Source organism: Halyomorpha halys, unplaced genomic scaffold (assembly GCF_000696795.3).
Source record: "Halyomorpha halys isolate HHAL.00 unplaced genomic scaffold, Hhal_1.1 Scaffold478.1, whole genome shotgun sequence".
NCBI classification, from domain to species: domain Eukaryota; kingdom Metazoa; phylum Arthropoda; class Insecta; order Hemiptera; family Pentatomidae; genus Halyomorpha; species Halyomorpha halys.
The window spans coordinates 1,084,178-1,104,526 of NW_027114329.1; the positions used below are offsets into that span (position 1 = coordinate 1,084,178).

Here is a 20,349-nt window from a genome sequence, read left to right on the forward strand (position 1 = left end):
AAAAGGTGATTAAGCCTGTAAGACTTGGTCCTAGCCTGCCTAATCTTCTTATTGTAGTGGCGAGTAAGCATCAGGTCCCTGTCAACGGTGACATCCAGATATACTATGCTGGTCTAGTCTTGAACCCTGCAATCCAATAGATTTTAGGGAGTGGATGCTTGTTTATCTAGGAGAATATAATACAGTCGGTCTTCTTGGGATTAACTGTAATATTCAGCCCTTCCAGTTTCTTGATTAATTCCATACAAGTCTTCTCCGCCAGCCGTAGAGCTCTTCGCATTCATTGAACTACTGTAGATGGCTATATCGTCGGCATACGCCGCTACAGTACCCTTGTCATACTTCGCCCCAATTGTTTCAGCCGTATATAATGAAAAAAGTATTGGAGATAGCACAGACCCCTGGGGAACTTCTCCAGATACCACTTCGCCGACTTGAATTCATAATGAGCTGTGCTGCAGCCATGATCACAATAGAGTATATAGCTGTTCTGGGAATTTGTTTTGTGGTGTTCTACATAGCAAACTATGGGACACTGAGTCAAAGGGTTCTGTGCAGTCTATTGAGATAATCGCTGCTGCCTCTTTCTTCATTGGCTTACTTCCGACCTGTAGTTTCGCGAGGTGGTGGTCCAGGTAGGGGCTGCCCTAGAAACCAGTCTGCTTCGGTAGGATTAGTTCTACCTGTGAGCAGTAGGTTTTGAGATAATTAAAAATAATTTTCTTAAAACATTTCCCCAGGTGAGGAAGCAAACTTATTGGGCTGTAGTCAGCCGGTTTGGATCAGGTTTTCGCGGAATTACATCAACTTCCCCTCCCCCATAGCCCCTATTTGAAATATAGTTTTGCATTTAACAAAGCCTGAGTAGTGGGGTTTTGCTTTTATCTGAAACTTGGTTTAATTTTAAAACAGGAATGTAGTGATAGAGTGTCAATGGATATCATAGCCGTTTCCGTATTCCTGTTAAAGTTGGTGTTTACTTCTCTCTGTAATTCCACGAGATGGTGTTCAGTGCTCTTGTGGGCTTGGAAACCAGTTTGCTCATAAGAAATAACAGAAGGTAATTCCGCATTATTTTTTATTACGTTAACTTTTTTCGTACCCTTCATTACAATAAAATTAGTACTTGATACATATATAATACTTGAATATCTAGTTAAAAGCAGCCCAGTAGACAACGAGAGTCTACTAATTACGTTCCTCAAATTAAACAAAACTCATAAAATATATATAATCAACAACATATAAACCTTTGTTTTACCATAAAAATACCAAAAATAAATCATGGAATCAGATTAGAAATTAAGAGTGTAATAAATATTAAAACTTCACCTTCAATTAAAAACCATCCTCGCCTGGACTTTCAACGAATATTGCCCGGCGAGGGATATAACGGGGGATATTACACCCCCCCAAAAAAAAAGTTACTAAAAAAAATTTTTAAATGCCATAAAAGATTTTCTGGCCGTTATATCTATAAATAGGGAGAAGAAACTTCCTGAAATGTGAATGAATCGACAAAATTATTTTTCCCTTCCGACGTTTAAGAAAGTATGTCCACTTGTAGGAAAAACACATGTTTACGAGTGCGTATATTCAAAAATATACCTCCTAAATATATAGTAGAAGGTCCGCTTAAATATAGGAGCTTTATCTGCGCCTGTTGGCCGGGCGAGTATCTTTTGTGTCGGTTCAAGGACTCAGTATTAGTGGATCCCAGCGGGGGAAAGGATAACTACTAGATGTAAGCAACCCATCAAATATGTACACCATTGCAACATAAAAGTGTTTTGAGCGGGAAGCCAATCAATTATCTCCATATGAAAATTGGACTTAGAGTAAAATGGACTTGAAAAAATATATTTTAACAATACACATATAAATTATTAAAACTGGTGTATGCCTAATATAATATTTCATAATATAATATATCCCGGATCGACTTAGGCCCACTCATACTAGGAGTCTCAGGGCGAGACGTTTTCGCTGAAGGAGTTCATTATTTTCAAAGGAATTCCATCTCAGTTACCCAAGGGTGGCCGCCACACCTGTAGGAGGGTGCCTTTTTTTTTGTTTTACTCCCTACCTGGTCATTTCAGACATAGGTGGATGGTGAGGGTTGAGTTTCTATTCCGTGGGACCGCAACGATATATAACACAAATTATCTGCTAAGGCAACGGCTCAACTTACCTGCTAAAACTGCCTCGGGAGGACGATACCCCTAATCCACCCATTCCTTTAAGTATTGAGGCAGGAGACCGTAGGCATACCCAATGTCTGTAATATATGTTAACTATAGTTTTTATTTCATTTAAAAGAATTTATTTCACTATTTAAAAAAAAGCCGGATTCAGTGGACGCGCTCCAATCATGTACTCGGGAGTTGGATTTTTGAATATTCAGTTCCAATGGACACTCGACTTCAGAAGTGAAAGGAACTTCTGCTAATGCACACATATATCCTAACTAATAAGATATCATTTGAAGTAGATTCTTAATCCTATGCCTTCCTCATCTATTAGATTACTACCTGAAAACTTCGAAACTTATGGATAAATTAATACGTCTAATTGAAGAAGATTAAAGTAGAATAAGGAAAAGAAGAGATGGTTTGGTGTTGTTAGCCCGCTAACTCAAAACTGACTCAACTAGGATTGTTATTCTTAAGACACATAAATTACTAGAATGATCAAAAATATTTTCACAATAAGAAACTCAGATTAAAAAAAAAAATATATTATAGTCAGTCAATGTAAATAAATTAAAAATATTTTGATTACCAAACCAACAAAAATTAAGGTCTCTTAATTTTTCAAACAATCGATCTTAATTGGTGTTGTTATAGTTCAAATTATTCGCTAGGGTTAAGTATAAATTTAAAAAAGGAAAGAAACTCAGATAATAACTAAGAAACAAAAACATGAATATAGTTTTCTTCATAATTTCAAAAAGAAAGAAAAAGCGATGGCAATGACTGAAATAACAACAAGAAGCTTATTAGTTTTTTTTTACAACGTCAACAATTGAATAAGGAACGTAATCAGGTCGGTGTGCCTGAATTACTGTTGAAGAAAAAATAATTATTCCTATACCGAATAAATAAATAAATTCAATAGAAAGAAATTCATAAAAACTACTTAGGAAGATGATGCTTGAATAGTAATGTCACAGGAAATCGGAATTATTTTAATACTCATAAAAACTTTATTTCCAATACATATATTTCCCCTATCCAGGAATCCTTCTCCTGATATACATACGGTGTTGATGTAGCGACAACAAACAAGATCATATGAATATTCACAGCAGGCTCTGGCAGATGATCAAAATATCCGCATCACGATATATTTAGCAGCTAGGACGCCGTCAATCGACTCAGAAATCCCCTGTCACTGGGCGTACTATCGCTTCCTAGCAACGAGAAAATTTATTGTCTAGGAAAGAATCTTTCTCAAAGGAGATAGGGATGGTATGGGCTTCTTCATTAGAGCCATAATCAAATGAGACGGTGCGTAGGTTTATCTTTTCTTTACATAATATAAGCTATTAATGTCTGATAAGAAAAATTAAATTAAAAAAAAAATTAGAAACCAGATCAAACCAACCCCAATAAAATTTGGATTAAACTTATTTTACTCAAAATCCTAAATTTTTAAATAGAATCGTCAAAAAAGAGAATAACTACTACCATAAACTCCAAACCCATTAGACGCTCCCCCGATTCTGAATTTATCTTCCGACAGAAGAAAGGAAGAGGACATACAAAAACAACGAAAATGTGAAGAGGCATGCTCTACAATATTCACAAAAAGCATGAATCAATAATCAATATTAAAGGCTATTTTCGATGTAGTAACTATGATAGTAATAATGGACTTTGTAGTAACTCTCGGTGGCTAAATATACTGCAGTCTCAGTTAGTAGTTTTCCCTGCAAAGTACATGAAATAAATACTTCATGCTTTTTAAGAAGATATCACTTTATCAACTAAGGTTTAAAACTATATCTCGAAACCTTATTACAACTTCTTTAGAGATAAGGATAACCCATATTTCCACAAAACAACGGAATAATGATAGAGGGTTCTTAACAAAAACCCTCCTTGGTAGACCTCATACACATTTTATAATTTTTCCTCAACATTTCACTGAACAAACAGAGGCCGAATCGATATAACTTTGGCTCCTGTTACAATCTTACTCGTACGACAGGTCTCTCAGAAAGGCCAATAATTCAGAACTAATTTACCCTGATATTTCCTTATATTAATTTCAATAGATTTCATACCAATGTATGTAATTTGTCCTATTCAAGTGAATGGTAAAGTACGTACGACGGTTGTCGAAAATTTTTACTCAACGAAAAACTTCTCGTATTGGCGATATTGAATTTAATGTAATCATCATGTGTAAGTTTTTCAAAAATCCGATTATATTTTAAATCTGTATGCGCGGTGCGTATACTTTAATATGAGGATATGTCGTGGACTATTTTGTTTATTTTTTAATAAGATTATAATGTACATGGGTGAAAAAGTGTTTTAAAAAAGATGGTGGAAATTTAAAAATCAACCAGAAATTTCATTTAAGGTGCTAGGTTCTTAAGAAAAAAATTATTACGTTAAATTCCGTTAGTCTTGTTTCTATTTTACAAAGAAACATAATGTATTTATAATTACTTGGTTTGAGATTATAATTAAATAATCAAAAATTTGATACTACCTAAATACAACAATCTTGAAAATAACTTCAGATAAAACATGTTAATTTAAATATTTTAAGTAAGTTTTTTTAAATATTTACAAATTTCAGAAATTATAGTCAGAAATCCAAATTTTAAAAATCCTTCCAATAACTTGAGGATATGACGCAATAGAATCCACCATTCGCATGGATAAATTCAAGGAGACAGAATTATTAAAATAATAAAACATTATATTCCTAAGGGGTTTAGTGAAAATAGAGATAAGCATATTTCAATACACTATATTAATATATATTTTCATAACCAAAAAATACTTAGTAAATAGACGTGTCCATGAACACGTGTATTCAGATACCAAAGAAGAAAACTTAAAAACTTTTAGTAAGGGAAAGACAATTTCATCTACAAATAGAAATGGAGCTGTGCCAGGCTACAAGCTCGCCCGCTGCCATTTTCACCTCTGCACATTACCAACTGCATCGACCACAGCGATCTACAAGCGGACAGGGGTAGCCACTTTGTTAAAAGGGGAAGAGGGACATTTAAACGTCCACGTGGAGAGCCACGGGCGACAGGGTGGGGGCTATGACGTCACGGAGACACAGATGACTGTGGTAGCATGTTGTCTATAGGAATCAATAGAAAACAACTACAGCTTCTTATAATAGAAAACAGTCGCCGAAATCTATAAATAATCCTAAATACTGTACAATCAGTAACAATGACTTTGGAAACGAAAGTTTAAAGGGTCATAAGAGTTCCCACTTTTTCAATTCAAGCCTAGATTACTGAAGGAAAGAAATGAACAAAAAATCAATTAATGTTAATTCAAAAAGAAAATGGCATCTTAGAGGCTGAGAGAACTTTACTTTTCTATCTTAATTTTTTTACAAATTTAAATGTTATGTCAAACGACTTTCATATGCATTCTCAGCAGCTCGGCATTTTACAGTTATTAAGATTGTACCCTTTCTTAAGTGAATATAAATTCGAATTTGTGAGCCTAATCTAAACTTAAACTACCTTGAGAAACCATACAATTTGAAACAGAATTAGAAAAAAACAAAACTGTCTCATGCATAAAAATAGGAATACATTAAAAACATTCCATCTGCTAACCCTACTGACTCACAATTTAAGGTTTTGTGTTGGTTGGTATTTAGTGAGTAGCCTAATGCTCTTGCATAAAAATGTGATTACATTTAATACTTCATATACTAATCCTACTGACTCCAAATTTGAAAGTCTGTTCTCCGTTGATATTAGGCAAGTAGCTTAATGATCTTCAGCACACCGTGTAACTAGGGTGGGATTGGTGAGAACCTGAGGACCAACACAACACTTGAACAAGTTTCAATTAAACTATATATATATATGTAGGCATTTCTTATTCCTACAATATGCCTAATCGATATATCCTTACTATAACATTATGTCTGCTTATATACTCAACCATTATCGTGGTAATAGACAAAATTTAATAGAAATAAATTAATTCTGCTCGACCCTAACTCCTAATAATGAATAACACCTGAACTTTTCAAATCAACATAAACAACAATAATTCATAGTCAATAAGAAAATTAAAAAAAAAAAAAAAAAAAATTATCATGAGATAAACTTAAAATTTTCATTTGATTTCAGTTAACACTGAATAATTACGAATAGTTTAAAATGACTTGATGTCATTTTGACATCAACAACATGGATTGTGTGCTAATCGACTTCCATAGAATATAAAAATAAACAAATTCTACAAAGAAATTGAGGAAAGAAAGTGATTTTCATTATTGATGATACACAGTTGTCAATAAACCATTTTAGTGTAACTTAACCATTCCATAAAACTTGTTTAAATATCTGATCATAAGAGAAATACATCAGTTAATACAATTATCCAAAAAAATAAGTCCCTTTGAACCAATTAAACTGTGTTTCTTGTGTTAATATGTTTAAAAAATCTGTTAAAAGGTAAAGTGTACAAACAGCCCTTTTATGTTATGATTGTTTATTTAAAATTAAATGCATAAAAGTTTAAATTTGTAATAAAAAAAAAGTTCTATTGTAATGAAATAAGTAAGAGGACTTAAAATTATTTTCACCCTAACAATAACAGCTTCGATGAACAGGAACTACCCCTACCAAACAAGTTTAAATTAGTTGCAATGGTAAGCATAAATTAGGCAAGGGCTGGAATTATTTTAAGTGATTAAATATATTATATGGGAAGTAAGATAAGTTTGGTATACAATACATAAATTACATTCAAAACTTATTAACAGAGATATATTACACATAAAACATTAATTCATTTAAATTATTAATTCGAATTGTCATTAATTTCCAGTTATTTAACAGATATGACTTTGCTAGAATGATTATTTCATCAGTCCTTTTCAATCTGACACTTAAAACCGATTTAACTAACCAAATTAAAAAGAAAAGGATGTTTACTCATTCCCGCAAAGGAATTGTAACCAATCTACCGAGGGAATAATAATGTATCTTCCTTAAGCTAACATGTTCCACATAGGATGATTTTATATATATCTACATATACACACATGAAATATGATCTGATTGAATAAGATATAATTTTGACTTTATTGTAGTACATTTGAAGGAGGAAGATTTGGGTAAAAGCACATTGATCCGGATATACTATAGAAACGCACATCTTTAATGAAATATATAACAGAGTTATTAGGAAGAAAAGAAATAGGTCTAACAACTTTTTAAATATTAAAAAAACTTGAGCATTCTCTATAGTCTACAAACTAAACACTTATTCTAAATAGGATTAAAAAAAAAATATCACCCAAACTAAATTTATTACCTTTTACATAATGGAAGAGAACATCCCTTAAATTATGATAAAAATATAAAATGAAGAACTAAATAATTGCAAATAATGAATAATAATTAGACATGCATTAATTCCTAATAGCTTAGCTTATGCTTCTAATTTCAGATTGTTTCGAGAAATCAACCATGCCATAATATAAAGTTTCAGGGATATTGTGATAATTTTTCAGGCATAAGTGCAATAAGACCTACCATCCAAAACAACCCTGGAGGGGGACAAAATATATTACGACACAAATTTGAGTTTAATTAATCATCAGATATTCACAACATACACATCATTAATTTTTTTAAATATTACATTTTGATACTTCACTTTATTAAAATAAAACCCATTAATAATAAATTATCAAGTAAAACATTGATAACAGCAGATGTATTATATTTAAGTAGACTGAAAAGTTAGTAAATAAATTAATGATGACAAATTTGCTCTTAACACTTAAACTATAATTACACTGGCAACCATCATCATCAAATTGTTAGTTATTGACTACTAAGATAGAAGAAAATAACATCAATTTAAAGAAAACTAACCATGGTAACATTTGAAGCTATGAAATGATTCAGAAAAGGAAAACTGAAAACATTTTCAACTGATTAAAAAACAAATAATTATTATTAGAAATATTAATAATCCTAACCATAAATCTTTAACTTGAGTAGAAACTTATTAAACGTAACACTAAAGTAATTCATGTAAGAAATAAAAACTACATAGACTCGATAAAAAATAATGAAACATTAGTATTAATTTAGAACACTTAATAATACAATCATTGATTAAGAAAGAAAAAATACTTTAGAATAAAACTAAAACAATTACTAGATTATTTTTTATTAGAATGTTAAAGATATTATAGAACAATTATGAAATAAGCAAGTTATAAAATTTACAAACTAATACACCTAACTTTAAAACATAATTTCAAGTAAGATTTCACAAAAAATCTAATCAAGTAATGAATTGGAACACTTATTTTTACACAAACTAAATGAAATAATGGGGTAATGACAAATAAAATTAAACCATTAATGAATAATGTAACTTAAGAGAGATATAAGAGTATAACAACCAACTGATATCGTTATTTTCTTACTAATTTAAATGTTATCATCAATTATTGATTACTGATCACTACTAATGATTAGGCATTTGGAAACAAAATTTAAAATAAAATTATTATTCGAATATGGGGTGGGGAAAAGGGAAATCAACACTCACATAAAAATAAAAAAAAAGCTTAAGTACATACCCAAAACATTTATAAGAAAAGAAAGACAATACAATAAAAACTTACAATTTTAAATCTTGAGGCAGAATATCGTGTGAAGGACAAAAAATAATCTGCATCCTTCACTAGACCACCGTCACAGGCACATCATGATTCCAATCTGCGAAACACATGAGCTAACAATATACTACAAATAACCCCACAAAAATATTATTAATGTTAAAATCTTGTTAAACATAGACTGCAATACATTAATCACAATTTCTACTGAACAAAATTTCAACTAATGAGTTAAAACAATCTCCCAACACAAATAACCCTTAATAAAAAAAAAAACTCTTAAAATTCAATCCCAAAAGCACACTATTTCAGAAAGCATGCATGGAAAAGAAATGAGATGGGACAAAGGAAGGATGAGAGGGGAAACCCATTGGTCATGAATGGCTTGATGGTTTCATACCACTCCAGTGTCAAAATCAAGATTTTGACTAATTAACAGAGTAACTTAATAGTATAAACTATAGTGTGTAAGGTAATTTTAAATTACCTAGACTGGGGTAATCAAAGTGTAAATATGGTAAAATGATTTGATTCACATCATTGGACAAGACGGCAACTAAGATATTATAGTTGATCACACATAACAAATATAAATACACTTAATAAATGAAACATAAAGCGTTTTTCACATTGAATAAAATTCAGTCTCAGAAAAAATAAAGGGCCAAACCTTTAGAAATTACGACATAATTGAAGAGCACTTAAGAAAATGGCGACGCATCTAACCCGCTTTAACTTTGAGACTAAAAACATCCTACCAATCATCTTAATAAGACAATGTAACATTCATAATTAATCTAAGAATAACATAAAATTTATTTAAATACTTACATTTATTAAAATCCTACAACAAAACGAAAAATATAACCACAAACATTCACTGGTGACAGGGCATTCCCACACACAACTGGATGGAGCAAATCCTGTGAGAGAGGGGGTACCACGTGACTAATCTCGATTTCTCTATTGGCTGAACAAGAAGGAAAGTCTGCTATAGATAGCAGCACATTCCAAGAATTTCTAACTATAAATTATTGGCTTTTCATACTCAAGGAATTGTTGTATAATTGCTTATTAACTGGTCTTAAAATCCGCTCATATTTCAAGCTATTAGTCGAGGGAAATATTATACTTAACCTTCTCAGTTGTATGAACAAAGTAAAAGGAAACATGAGGTTATAGCACTGTTAACTAACCTTTAAATCTTTCTCAATAGTTCATAGAATTGCAACTAATTATTAACGACAGTAAAATTCATCGCTACTTACTATCATACTTGACTCCATTCATAGATAAATAATTTTGTTGGGATAAGCTGTTAGGTTTATTGTAATTCGTGATTTAATATTTCTTTAATTAAAAAATTTTTGGTTGTATTTATTTGCACATATTCATTTTCGGTAGTGAATACACACCTTTGTTTAAATCCACGTGTCAAAGTCTTAATTTATTTTATAGATAGAGAGAAACAATCTGAATTTTGTATCACCTTTCCAGGATATATTTTGAATATTTTAACTGACTGCTGACAAGCTTCACTAATCCAAGGAACTGGGTTCTGACATTTAAAATCTAACCAACCATTCCAAAACCATAAGGCAGAAAAATTGACTAATGTTCAAGAGTATGACATTCCACAAACCCTTTGATTCCTGCAAGATGTAGAATTTAAAAAAATAAAGCTTTCAAGTGCAACTCTCAAGTGATCAAGGGTCAAATAAATTGCCACAAAAGTACTATATTTACATTTTCAATGCCTTCATTGAACCTCAAGAGATTTTTGATGCATACAAGAATATTATCATTCTCCCAGAATTATAAAACAAACAAATGGAAATAGAACAATTAAATAAATATATGAGGTGGTGGAATATATGTGATGGCAACATTGTAAATGTTATTAACCCAGAATGATTAACTATATTAGAGCAGCTTTTATATTTTCAGTACTTATTCTATAACTATTACATAAATGGTAAAGAGCAGAATGAAATATATGAAAAATTACATTTTTGCAAAAGAAATATGAAAGAATTTAGCAGTGAGAAATAAAAATTTTTCAGAATGTACTTGTGACAGCTCTGACAGGGGTAATCATATTCTACCATGGAGCAACTAAGGCAGAAAAACTAATTCAGATGTGTACGGGCACAATGTATGGAGTTCAGCTCAAGATAAAGGCTGGTCTTAGTAGAGGAGTCAGGAAGGCTGAAGGCGGGTATTACCTTGACATGCCTTTTAATTTTGACTTAAAAAAGCTGTGCAGGACTCGAGCATTCCAACTAACAGAACCACATTCATAGGTCTGTCCAGGTACTGATGGTAAGTCTCTGCAGCTCCTGGTAGGATTGGTAGATAACCAGGGCATAGTATGAAGAACCCTTACTGATGTGCAGGTAACTTTCTAGGCTCTAGCACAGGCTGCAAGATGGTTATGCCTGCAAATCAATCTATCCAAGATAAAATAAATGGCAATGAGAGAGGAAGTTTGATCAGAGGAATCGATAATAGCTGACTCATATGCTTATGATATGCATTTGCATATCTTGGTTATAATGGACACGTAGAGAATATAGGAGCTGAAATCAAAAGTTGGATCATCAAATCCAACCACTACTTCTACAACCTTATAAACCTTATCAGGGGTAGGATGAAACATTTGAACAAATACTAATTTACAAATTACAAATTTAAATTTACGCCCCATCCTCAGGATTTCCTGAAATAGCATCACAGCAAAATAGCAAAGGATGTGGGAATAACCCAAAATGTCAGTTAAGCAATCTGTATAAGATAGAATAAATAATTATTATTCTATAAAAGAAGAAATTTATTTCACAGATATAATAAATTTAATCTATTTCTTATCAATAAAGTCATTTGTTATATTAGGTTGAATATTGTCCATTCCATCTGTATGAGAAGATTAAGATAGGAAGAGAAATATAAGGCCAGTGCCTTTCTCAATCTTCCTATATGAATGAAATGAACATTTGGTTTTAATATGTACTTCTTTAATACCTTACATGTCTTATAGTGATATACCGAGGAAGACTATGAAAGAGATAATATATGGAAGAACAAAACTCGCTGGAAGGATGGAATTCCTATAATATTAGGACCCTCCTTGGCGTTCGATACTGGTTCAAGACATTTGATAGAGGTTTATCCAGGAGGCTGTGAACTAGTAATTGGTTATGCACTAATAAAAAGAAGAAACCTGTTGTTGGAGTTAGCCATTCTAACAACTTGTGGGCTCACGAAGTAAAAAAAAATATGTAAATTAAAATTTTTTTTTTTTATCACAATTGTTTAATGATAAGTTTATGTAAGATACAGTTCACAACAGTCACTCTGGCATAACGGAGGCATGAGCTAATTTACACAAAATGAGAAAACATTCTTATCAGAAAGGTAACCTAACATAATAAAGTGATTTGTATTAATTAATAATTTGTATCTTAAGTAAAGAGGATCTGTTAGGATTTTTTTTTACCACTAAGAAGGAGCATGGGGGAGTGAAATTCAGCAGCAGCGATGCAATTAAAGCAGCAATAATAATAATGAAGGTCACAATCCACAACAGATCATAACTTCTTAGTACATAGCCCCATGTGAAGTGACACTTGTGTACTGCTACCTAATGAAATATTAAAATGATAGTAAAATGGCAAACATCACCTTTAATGTTTTTGGCTATATTTTAATAACAATGTCAAATTTATGTTGGAAACAAGGTTGAATCGGTAGCAAAATACATTAAGGAAAACAAATTGTTTTAAGAACTCATGTATAACATAACTTCTGAGTAGATTAGAACATTAATTGTGTTTTTAGTATAATTTTTTTTTGTTTAAGACCCGAGTTTTTTTTTTTAAAACCCAACAAGTAATACAATTTTATTAGATATAAAGTTAAATCATATTATAATTGAGTAACGTATCCACACAATAACTTTTACTTTTTCTTCTGCATATAAAACTCAAAGGTACTTATTACCTAATAGATTACCATGTACTTCAGATATAGTCATAAAAAATTAAAAATAAGGAGAAGTTGGTCAGTAAACATAACACCTATTTTATAAGTAAAACTTGTTTATCATTTTACCAGAGTTTCAACTCTAATTAGAAACTTCTATCAAACCTATGTAAAAAACAAGATAATAACAAGGTCAAATTTTATTTCATAATTTGTGTTCTATTCACTGACTGCAACTCTCGATCAACTTTTTATATTAAATTTACCTTTAACTATATCTATACCACTATAAATTAAAAATCATATGTATAATTTTTTATGTATTTAAAACAATAAAAAAGAAGCATCAAATCATAAAGTTAATTGATAGAACTTTATGAATGTGATTAAGTATATTTTAGTACATATTAATTGAAAATTTTTACCCTGGATGGATGAAAATGAGTAATAAAGTAACAGTAAGTCTACATTTAAAGAAATTCATTCTTAAATTTAATACATTTTTTTTTTATTTTATATATATATTTTATACAAAATTTATGCTATATATACCATACAATTGGCTGGCATATATTTAACATCTCTATATATCAAATTGTTTTTAGGACCTGCAGTTTTAATTTTAAAAAATCTTCTGTCCATCAAATAACTAAGTAATTTAATATACCACTGACCTTTAAGAATAATTAATAATCAAATAAATATATTTTTATGTACTGAAATTTTTTCTTTATTAAAATTAAATACATATTATGTATTTGTTAATATATCTGTGCTTCTGAGATGAGAATAAACATATTAAACGAAAAGACATATACTATTTAGTTCAAAAATAAGAAAATCACTATATTTTCATCTTTTCTATATTTGTATATTACAATCACATTTTTATTGAATAGAGTAGTTTTGTAATTAAAAAATCAGCTATTAAATAATTATAAATCCAGCCATTAGAAATTTTAAATATATTTTTCCAATTTTTTTTATTTTATGACAACATTGACATCTATATATAAAGACAAAAATGAATCAAGGATACAGAAATAAATGTCTAGAGAATAATTCTAATTAAACTTCTCAGAGGGAATAAAAATAGTCAACAGCCAATACTATTGATGTATCTTACTTTAAAGTTCTTAAGGTTATCGAAAATTGGTTTTCTGAAGTCTTGGCTTTGTTTCGGAATACAATTTTAAATACAATATTTAATAAGAAAGAAGAATAAGGTTTTCTTTAGGTTGGTTGATTTAGTATTTCAAATATTGAATTAATATTCAATTTTTAAATCTAAAGGTCTCGATATTGGTGAAAATCATTGTTTTAATCATACCAAAATAATAAATACTATCCCATTGATAGTATGCAAGCTACCTTCTGGATAGACTGCATGAAATCAATTTTCGATCAAAATAAAAGTAAATATTATTAATAAACATATATTGAGTTATTTTAAAAGATCCGTAAGGTATTAAAATAAATATATATATATATATATATTGTTTTATTTAATTTTTTAATTCTGTTTGAGTTTTAGAAGGAATATTTTTAATGTAAGCCAAAGTAATTGATGGTAAGGTATTTACTATCTTGATATACATAAATTAAAAACATAAGTAATCAAAATCAATTTTATAAATTGATTATACTGTTATTGAAGACAAAAATTACAGAAAAACCTTCTAAAATATGAATAAATAAAAAAAATAAAATAAAATCTTAATAATATAAATCTCATAAAAATTATCCTTTGAAAAACACAAATCTTGGGCGAATTCTCTAGAAATTCTGGTAATTTTGGAGCTTTGAATATTTTTATTAGCTACATCAAAAAGATAAAACTAGCAATCATATCACTAATTTAGGGAAATTTCAACAGAAATAATTATGGTTAAAATAACATTAGCACATTAATATTACAACAAATACAGACACATAGCCTTCGCAGAGGTCTAAACTTATGTAATGAAAGCCATTATTTAAGTTATAAATAATGAAAAGTAGTAGGTGACTAACTGTACAAACTAGTAAAATAATGTTCAGCTACAGAAAAAAGAACACTAGGTAGATTCAGCGACGGCAGATTTGAGTAACCCTTCCAAATACTGCACCCTCTGGATCAATTTCGCTCGAACATTATAGTCTGTGTATAATATATTTACTACCTTATACCCAATAAGACCTGCCAGATGAGTATTAAAGTAAGCTGGACCAGCCAGTTCAACACGACCTCGGGTGCAATCATGATAATCATGAATGAAGATAGCAATTCTAAAAACAGAAAAATAAGGTTTTAAAAAACATATTTTTAAATATCTTGAAATTCTCCTCCAGGTAACTAGTAAGGGTGCATATAGAACAAATTGGCCTGATCTAATTTTAGTTAAAGTAATTTTAAAAACACAAATAATAATAATAACCTACGGTTTTGTAAAACAGTTCCCTTCAATGAGGGTGGTCCACATGCTCAGGCAGAAATGTCAGATTTAAATTAAAAACTTTAGCTTAATCTTTTGTTTTTTAAAGCCATTTTGACTGATTTAAAGAAAAACAAATGATTCAGATATACTTTATGATAGTCAACTATCCATTATCTCTCCTCTAATTTTAAGATACAATGCTAAATGGAAACATTAAAATTAGCCTTCATATTTTTTTAACAGTATAATTTTGACATAAACAATCATAGTCAATTCATTTTATTTAGAATGAAAATCTTGTATCTCAGAAATAATTAAATATAAATCAATCTGTTGAGATCTGATATTTAATTAATGGACGAACAGAGATGAGATCAAGGATGAATTGGAATAAAAAAAACACTAAGGAGGCTTAAGGAAGTTGGATAAAGCCACTTCAACTCGGTATACCAACAGGAGATATGAGAGTGCCTGGGAAACCTAAAGATAAATCTTACGAAACAATTCATGAGTCTCTTTAGTTTCATCTTCAGACCAGCAGAGAGCCATCCATCTGTTAACCAGGCACACACCAAGAAGTGGTGGATACAAGGAGCTAACAAGAATTCTGAGGGATGAAATCTTAGGAATTGTTTTAGTACAGTTAATCTGGGAAATATTTTTCCAGCATTAAATTTCAGTTCATTGTTTAATGCCCATGTATAAATGCTATCGATATCTGCTTGTATCTTTATGATAGCCTCAAGCATCTCAGGATGGAAGACTACGTAAATTCGGAGATCATCTGCATATAAGTGGTATTGTGAGTGGTGAATGGAATCAGGGAGATCATTAATGTAAATGAAGATACTAAATGAAGGTACACAAGGGGGTCTGAAAAGTTTCTGACATAACAAAAATACAAGACATTTTTTTGTCATGTTTCAACATAGTCTCCTTCTAACTCTACCCACATCTCCAAGCAATGCTCCCATCTCTGTAAAGATATGAGAAAGCTGTCCGCACATTGGGAGCTGCGTTTGCTCACGTTAGACCAAAAATGTGTTGCAATGAACATTTCCAATGCTCTGTTGGCGCCGATTAATTACTGTAGATGAAACTTGGATACACTATTATATGCCGGAAACAAATATAATCCAAACAGTGGACTGCAAAGGGGTAACCAGCTCTAAAAAAAGCAAAAACTGTTTTCTCGGCTGGGAAAGTGATGGTGACTGGTTTTTGTAGTAGAGAATGATGAGTAAGTTTCTGATAGAAGTTTGAGAATTTGGAGGGAATAAGATCAGGATGTAGGAAGGCTATGATGTAGCATCTTGTTTATAACTTAATATGCAGCACTTACTATTGGTCAAGAGATCTAAAAATGAAATGATGCCACATGCCTGATGTTTGAAAATTGAGCTGCCCCTCCCGCACAGTTCAATTCCTCAGTTCCAAATAGGTTCCAGTAGTCTAATAAGTAAATAGTTGGTTTTTAAATGAAAGATGAGATGTTCTTTTCATTAATCCATATAGCTAGCCATATTGTCTTTAAGCTCTTGTCTTTTAAGATTTGAGTATTTGGTTTTGTCATTATGTTAGCCTTTGTTTGGTCTAGAAGGAGGTAATGAAACCAGACTATGTTTCAAAACTAAGGTAACACGGAGCTGAAATGGATTGGCAGGCAGGATCTGTGTAGGAGGATGAAAGTGATATATATTTTGATTAAAAAGGTGCCTTTGTGTAGTTCTGAGTATGTCGTTCCAGTGTCTGAAGGAGATTATATAACGGTAGAATGTTTGCAAGGAATACTAGAAACATTAAAGAAACATGAAAGATTTGATACTTTTCAAACATATCTAGCATTAGATAAATTTTAGCCATTTCTTCATACCAATAATAAATATCCGACCATGCCACATGATTATTAATAGAAAAGAAATGGGAAAATATTACAAGTTCAAATATGAAAATTTAATAGCTACAATTAACATGAAATTACCACATGCATGCATTACGAACCACAAGAATAGGACTGAATTATCTTTACTGGTTCTGGAGTATGCTTCATTAAACAAATAAAATTTCTTTCTCCATTATTAAGTTTTATTGTAAAGCTAAAATATTTTTAACAGTCTTTTTCAAGTCCAACTCAAATCAGTTTGGTCAAAAATAACCCAAAAATGTTTTTTAAGCAAATAAGAGCATTCAAAAAAGTAAATTAATGGTTTATTTAGAAAGATATTCTATAACTGAGTAAAAATTAGGTAAATGTTCCCTACCCTACATTCTCTATTCCGCCAATAATTCAAACTTTGTAAAAAAATATTTGTGAAATTGCACATATTTCTCATTAGAATGAAGCTCAGAAGACACAAAAATAATATCTGAAATTGTACACAATTTACAAGGATAAAATGTATGGAATGATAATTCAGGCTTCATAATATTGCTTGAGTGAGTATGAGAGACGTTCATTTTATGTGGAAGTTTTTGAAACGCAATAAAAACAAGCCTACATCGCATTTCATAAAGATCAGGGAGATATACTATTTATTGGTACACCTCCTGTTTTCAATTGATAAAACTAGATGGTCCTTTCCATTCTAACTCAAAGCAACCAGCACTTGATTTTTGCATAGGCAGTTGGTCCAGGGAGGGAGCAAGTAGTTCTATAGCTCCTGAGGTAGGTCTGAGCTATTCTACACAAAAATTTAAACTTCTGTTTTTTGATGCTGGCTTGATGGATGAGGTATTATTTAGTGTAAAGTCTTACTTCTTTCCCCGTATGCCAGTTTTATACCTGTTCACATCTTGGTCCACATGGTCTGTTCCTCCCATGTATCTGTTGAAATGCTGAATGCAGTAAGGCAGGACGTGGAAGATCTTATGCTGTCTTGGAATAGATTCTTGCAATGTTTTTTGGCTCATACTCAAATATGTTGAGGCATCGTTGACAGCACTGTTGTCGAGCCATTTACAAATGAAAATTTGTAATCTGTATGTTAAAGTTTCTAGAAACTGGTACCCCTATTTTTGTTCTTTTTCATTCCCTTATTTGTGGGCAGCAGTGAGACTTAGGGAATTCTGTTTTACCTCATCATACCAGTCAAATTGTAACCACTGTCACAAAGGTGCATTAGGGGATTGAATGAAGTGAAGAGATTATCCAAATAAATATGGTTAGGTAAAGTCGAAATTTCACTGGGAATCTGATCCAACATAAGCCTTTTCTTGCTCAGATGTCTCATTGTTGTTTTTTCTAATGTAAATAAATGTTGAAGTTCAGAAGGTACCCGTTTATGGGATTTAGACACCAAACAATACAGAGAAACAAACATATGAGTTTATTATGAATGCATTGTTTCCCTAAGTATTTAACCATACATTGGTCGTAAGCAAGGTTTTTGAAAAGATTGAAAAATTTCAGAAACCGAGTTCTAAGCACTTGAATAAAGTGTTGCATGATGAACAGCTTGTCTAATTTTTGGTTGGTAGGGTTATTTAAAGGAAGGAACCATTTGATTACAAGAAATGGTCCCTCATGGCTCCTGCAATTAGGCATTCTTTTAATTCCAGTATAACCACTCACTGGGGAGCTGATTATATCCTGATAAAATTAGGATAGATAGGAAACATTACAGTTCTGCAACTTCAAGTGGAAAAAAAGAGGTTCATTCTTTTGAAATGCATAGCGTTTGGAGGGAGTGATAATTAGCTTAATAATTTCATTGTCAATGAAAAGTTCAAAGGTTTAAGCACCGCTAAAACCAGCAAAATGTCGAAAGCCCTCACCATCTGTGAGGGGCTGGAAGTCTACATCAATCCATTTTCTCAATTTTTTGGTAATGAAAGATTCTTACTACTCTGAAACTCTATATCTTTTGTTGGGAATTTATGCTGGGACGAGTAACTGATTTCATAATAAATTATCAATTGTACTGTCTTGATCTTCATCTGCCGAATCTTCATTGGTTTGAACCTGACTGTGACTAGCTCCCTATACATAAACATGAGTTCGTCATCTTGTTCTGAATGTTCCAACATCATCATTGACTATTCCCTCAATTACATTGAGAGCCTCTAGGTCCCACAATCTAATGCCATTCCTGAACGATTTTGTTCAGTTTAGTACTTTAAGCGACAATTGTTACGTTTAAGTAACGTACAACTTCATGAGGGTGTAAAAACATGAAGAAAGTGCTCGATTAGCTTGAAAAGCAGTGAGATAATTTCTAATATGTCTAATGAACAAGATTATGAAAGTTCAAGTTGATAAATGAACCATTAGAAGAAATATTGAACTTACCGCATCAGTAGGCCACAAATTTTCTATTGAGTTTATAACACTTTTTTTAAAATAATTCAGACACATGGTTGAATGCAGTATGAATGTTCTGAGATGTTGGATAAGATGTGCTGGAAGGAGGGGAGTGGGAAAGAACAGTCCATGTCAAAGCAGGCCCTTGCAAGAACCAGACATACATTAGCAAGGCCTCTGTTACATAGATGTAACAGTCGGCTAGGAAGGGTTAATCAATGTTTCAGTTTAGCAATTGAAAATTATCATAAGGATAGTTGATTATTGTATTTAACTATTTTTGTACACCCCCTACTAAATAAATACTAATAATAGATTAATAACTGTATACTCCCTACTTCACCATTTCTGGCATGTGGAGTGATAATCATAGAAGTTACCAACTTATCCTAACCAACTTGTGGGACTGCCAAAAAATAAAGGTAAACCCACCCAGACAAGATATGAAATGGTGCCATTTCAGACATAAAGTTACTCCGGTGAAACTTTAGCACTCTTGGGCACCACACCCTAGAATGGTCGAAAATCTTCATAAGTTATAAATAAAGCTTAATAATAGAGAGAAAACAAATATTTATTTATTAAAGAGGAGGACTGTCAACAAAGGTGTTTTTAATGTATTCATGCATTGTAAAATAACTAAGCAAAACAATCAAACTATTTTTAAAAAACTGGGTTTTATTTCTAATAAATAAAGAGAACAGATTCTTTCTTTCTCATACCTGTTTCCTTTGGCTTTTTTTGTCTTCTTGCTAGCAAAGAACAAATAATAAAATATTTTTACTT

The 20,349-nt window shown here is 31.3% G+C and overlaps 2 protein-coding genes across 4 annotated transcripts in view; both read right to left on the reverse strand.

Moving 5' to 3' along the window:
* drn (doctor no) overlaps nt 1–9,808 on the reverse strand; it is a 51,643-nt gene extending 41,835 nt beyond the window's left edge. Inside the window, exon 1 of one of the 2 annotated variants that reach the window (XM_014424711.3) lies at nt 9,697–9,808. The gene's annotated coding sequence lies outside the window, so the exon portion shown is untranslated. Of the gene's footprint in view, nt 1–8,871; nt 8,982–9,696 lie in introns of those variants that run through there. The other variant, XM_067051526.1, reaches the window with a different exon arrangement.
* LOC106683327 (FAST kinase domain-containing protein 4) overlaps nt 8,872–20,349 on the reverse strand; it is a 30,349-nt gene continuing 18,871 nt past the window's right edge. Inside the window, exons 11-13 of one of the 2 annotated variants that reach the window (XM_067051523.1) lie at nt 20,286–20,315; nt 10,134–15,114; nt 8,872–8,965 (exon numbers count right to left, since the gene is read on the reverse strand). In XM_067051523.1, the coding sequence (XP_066907624.1) occupies nt 14,904–15,114; nt 20,286–20,315 (241 nt within the window). In that variant the 3' untranslated portion in view covers nt 8,872–8,965; nt 10,134–14,903. The remainder of the gene's footprint in view (nt 8,966–10,133; nt 15,115–20,285; nt 20,316–20,349) is intronic. The other variant, XM_014424714.2, reaches the window with a different exon arrangement.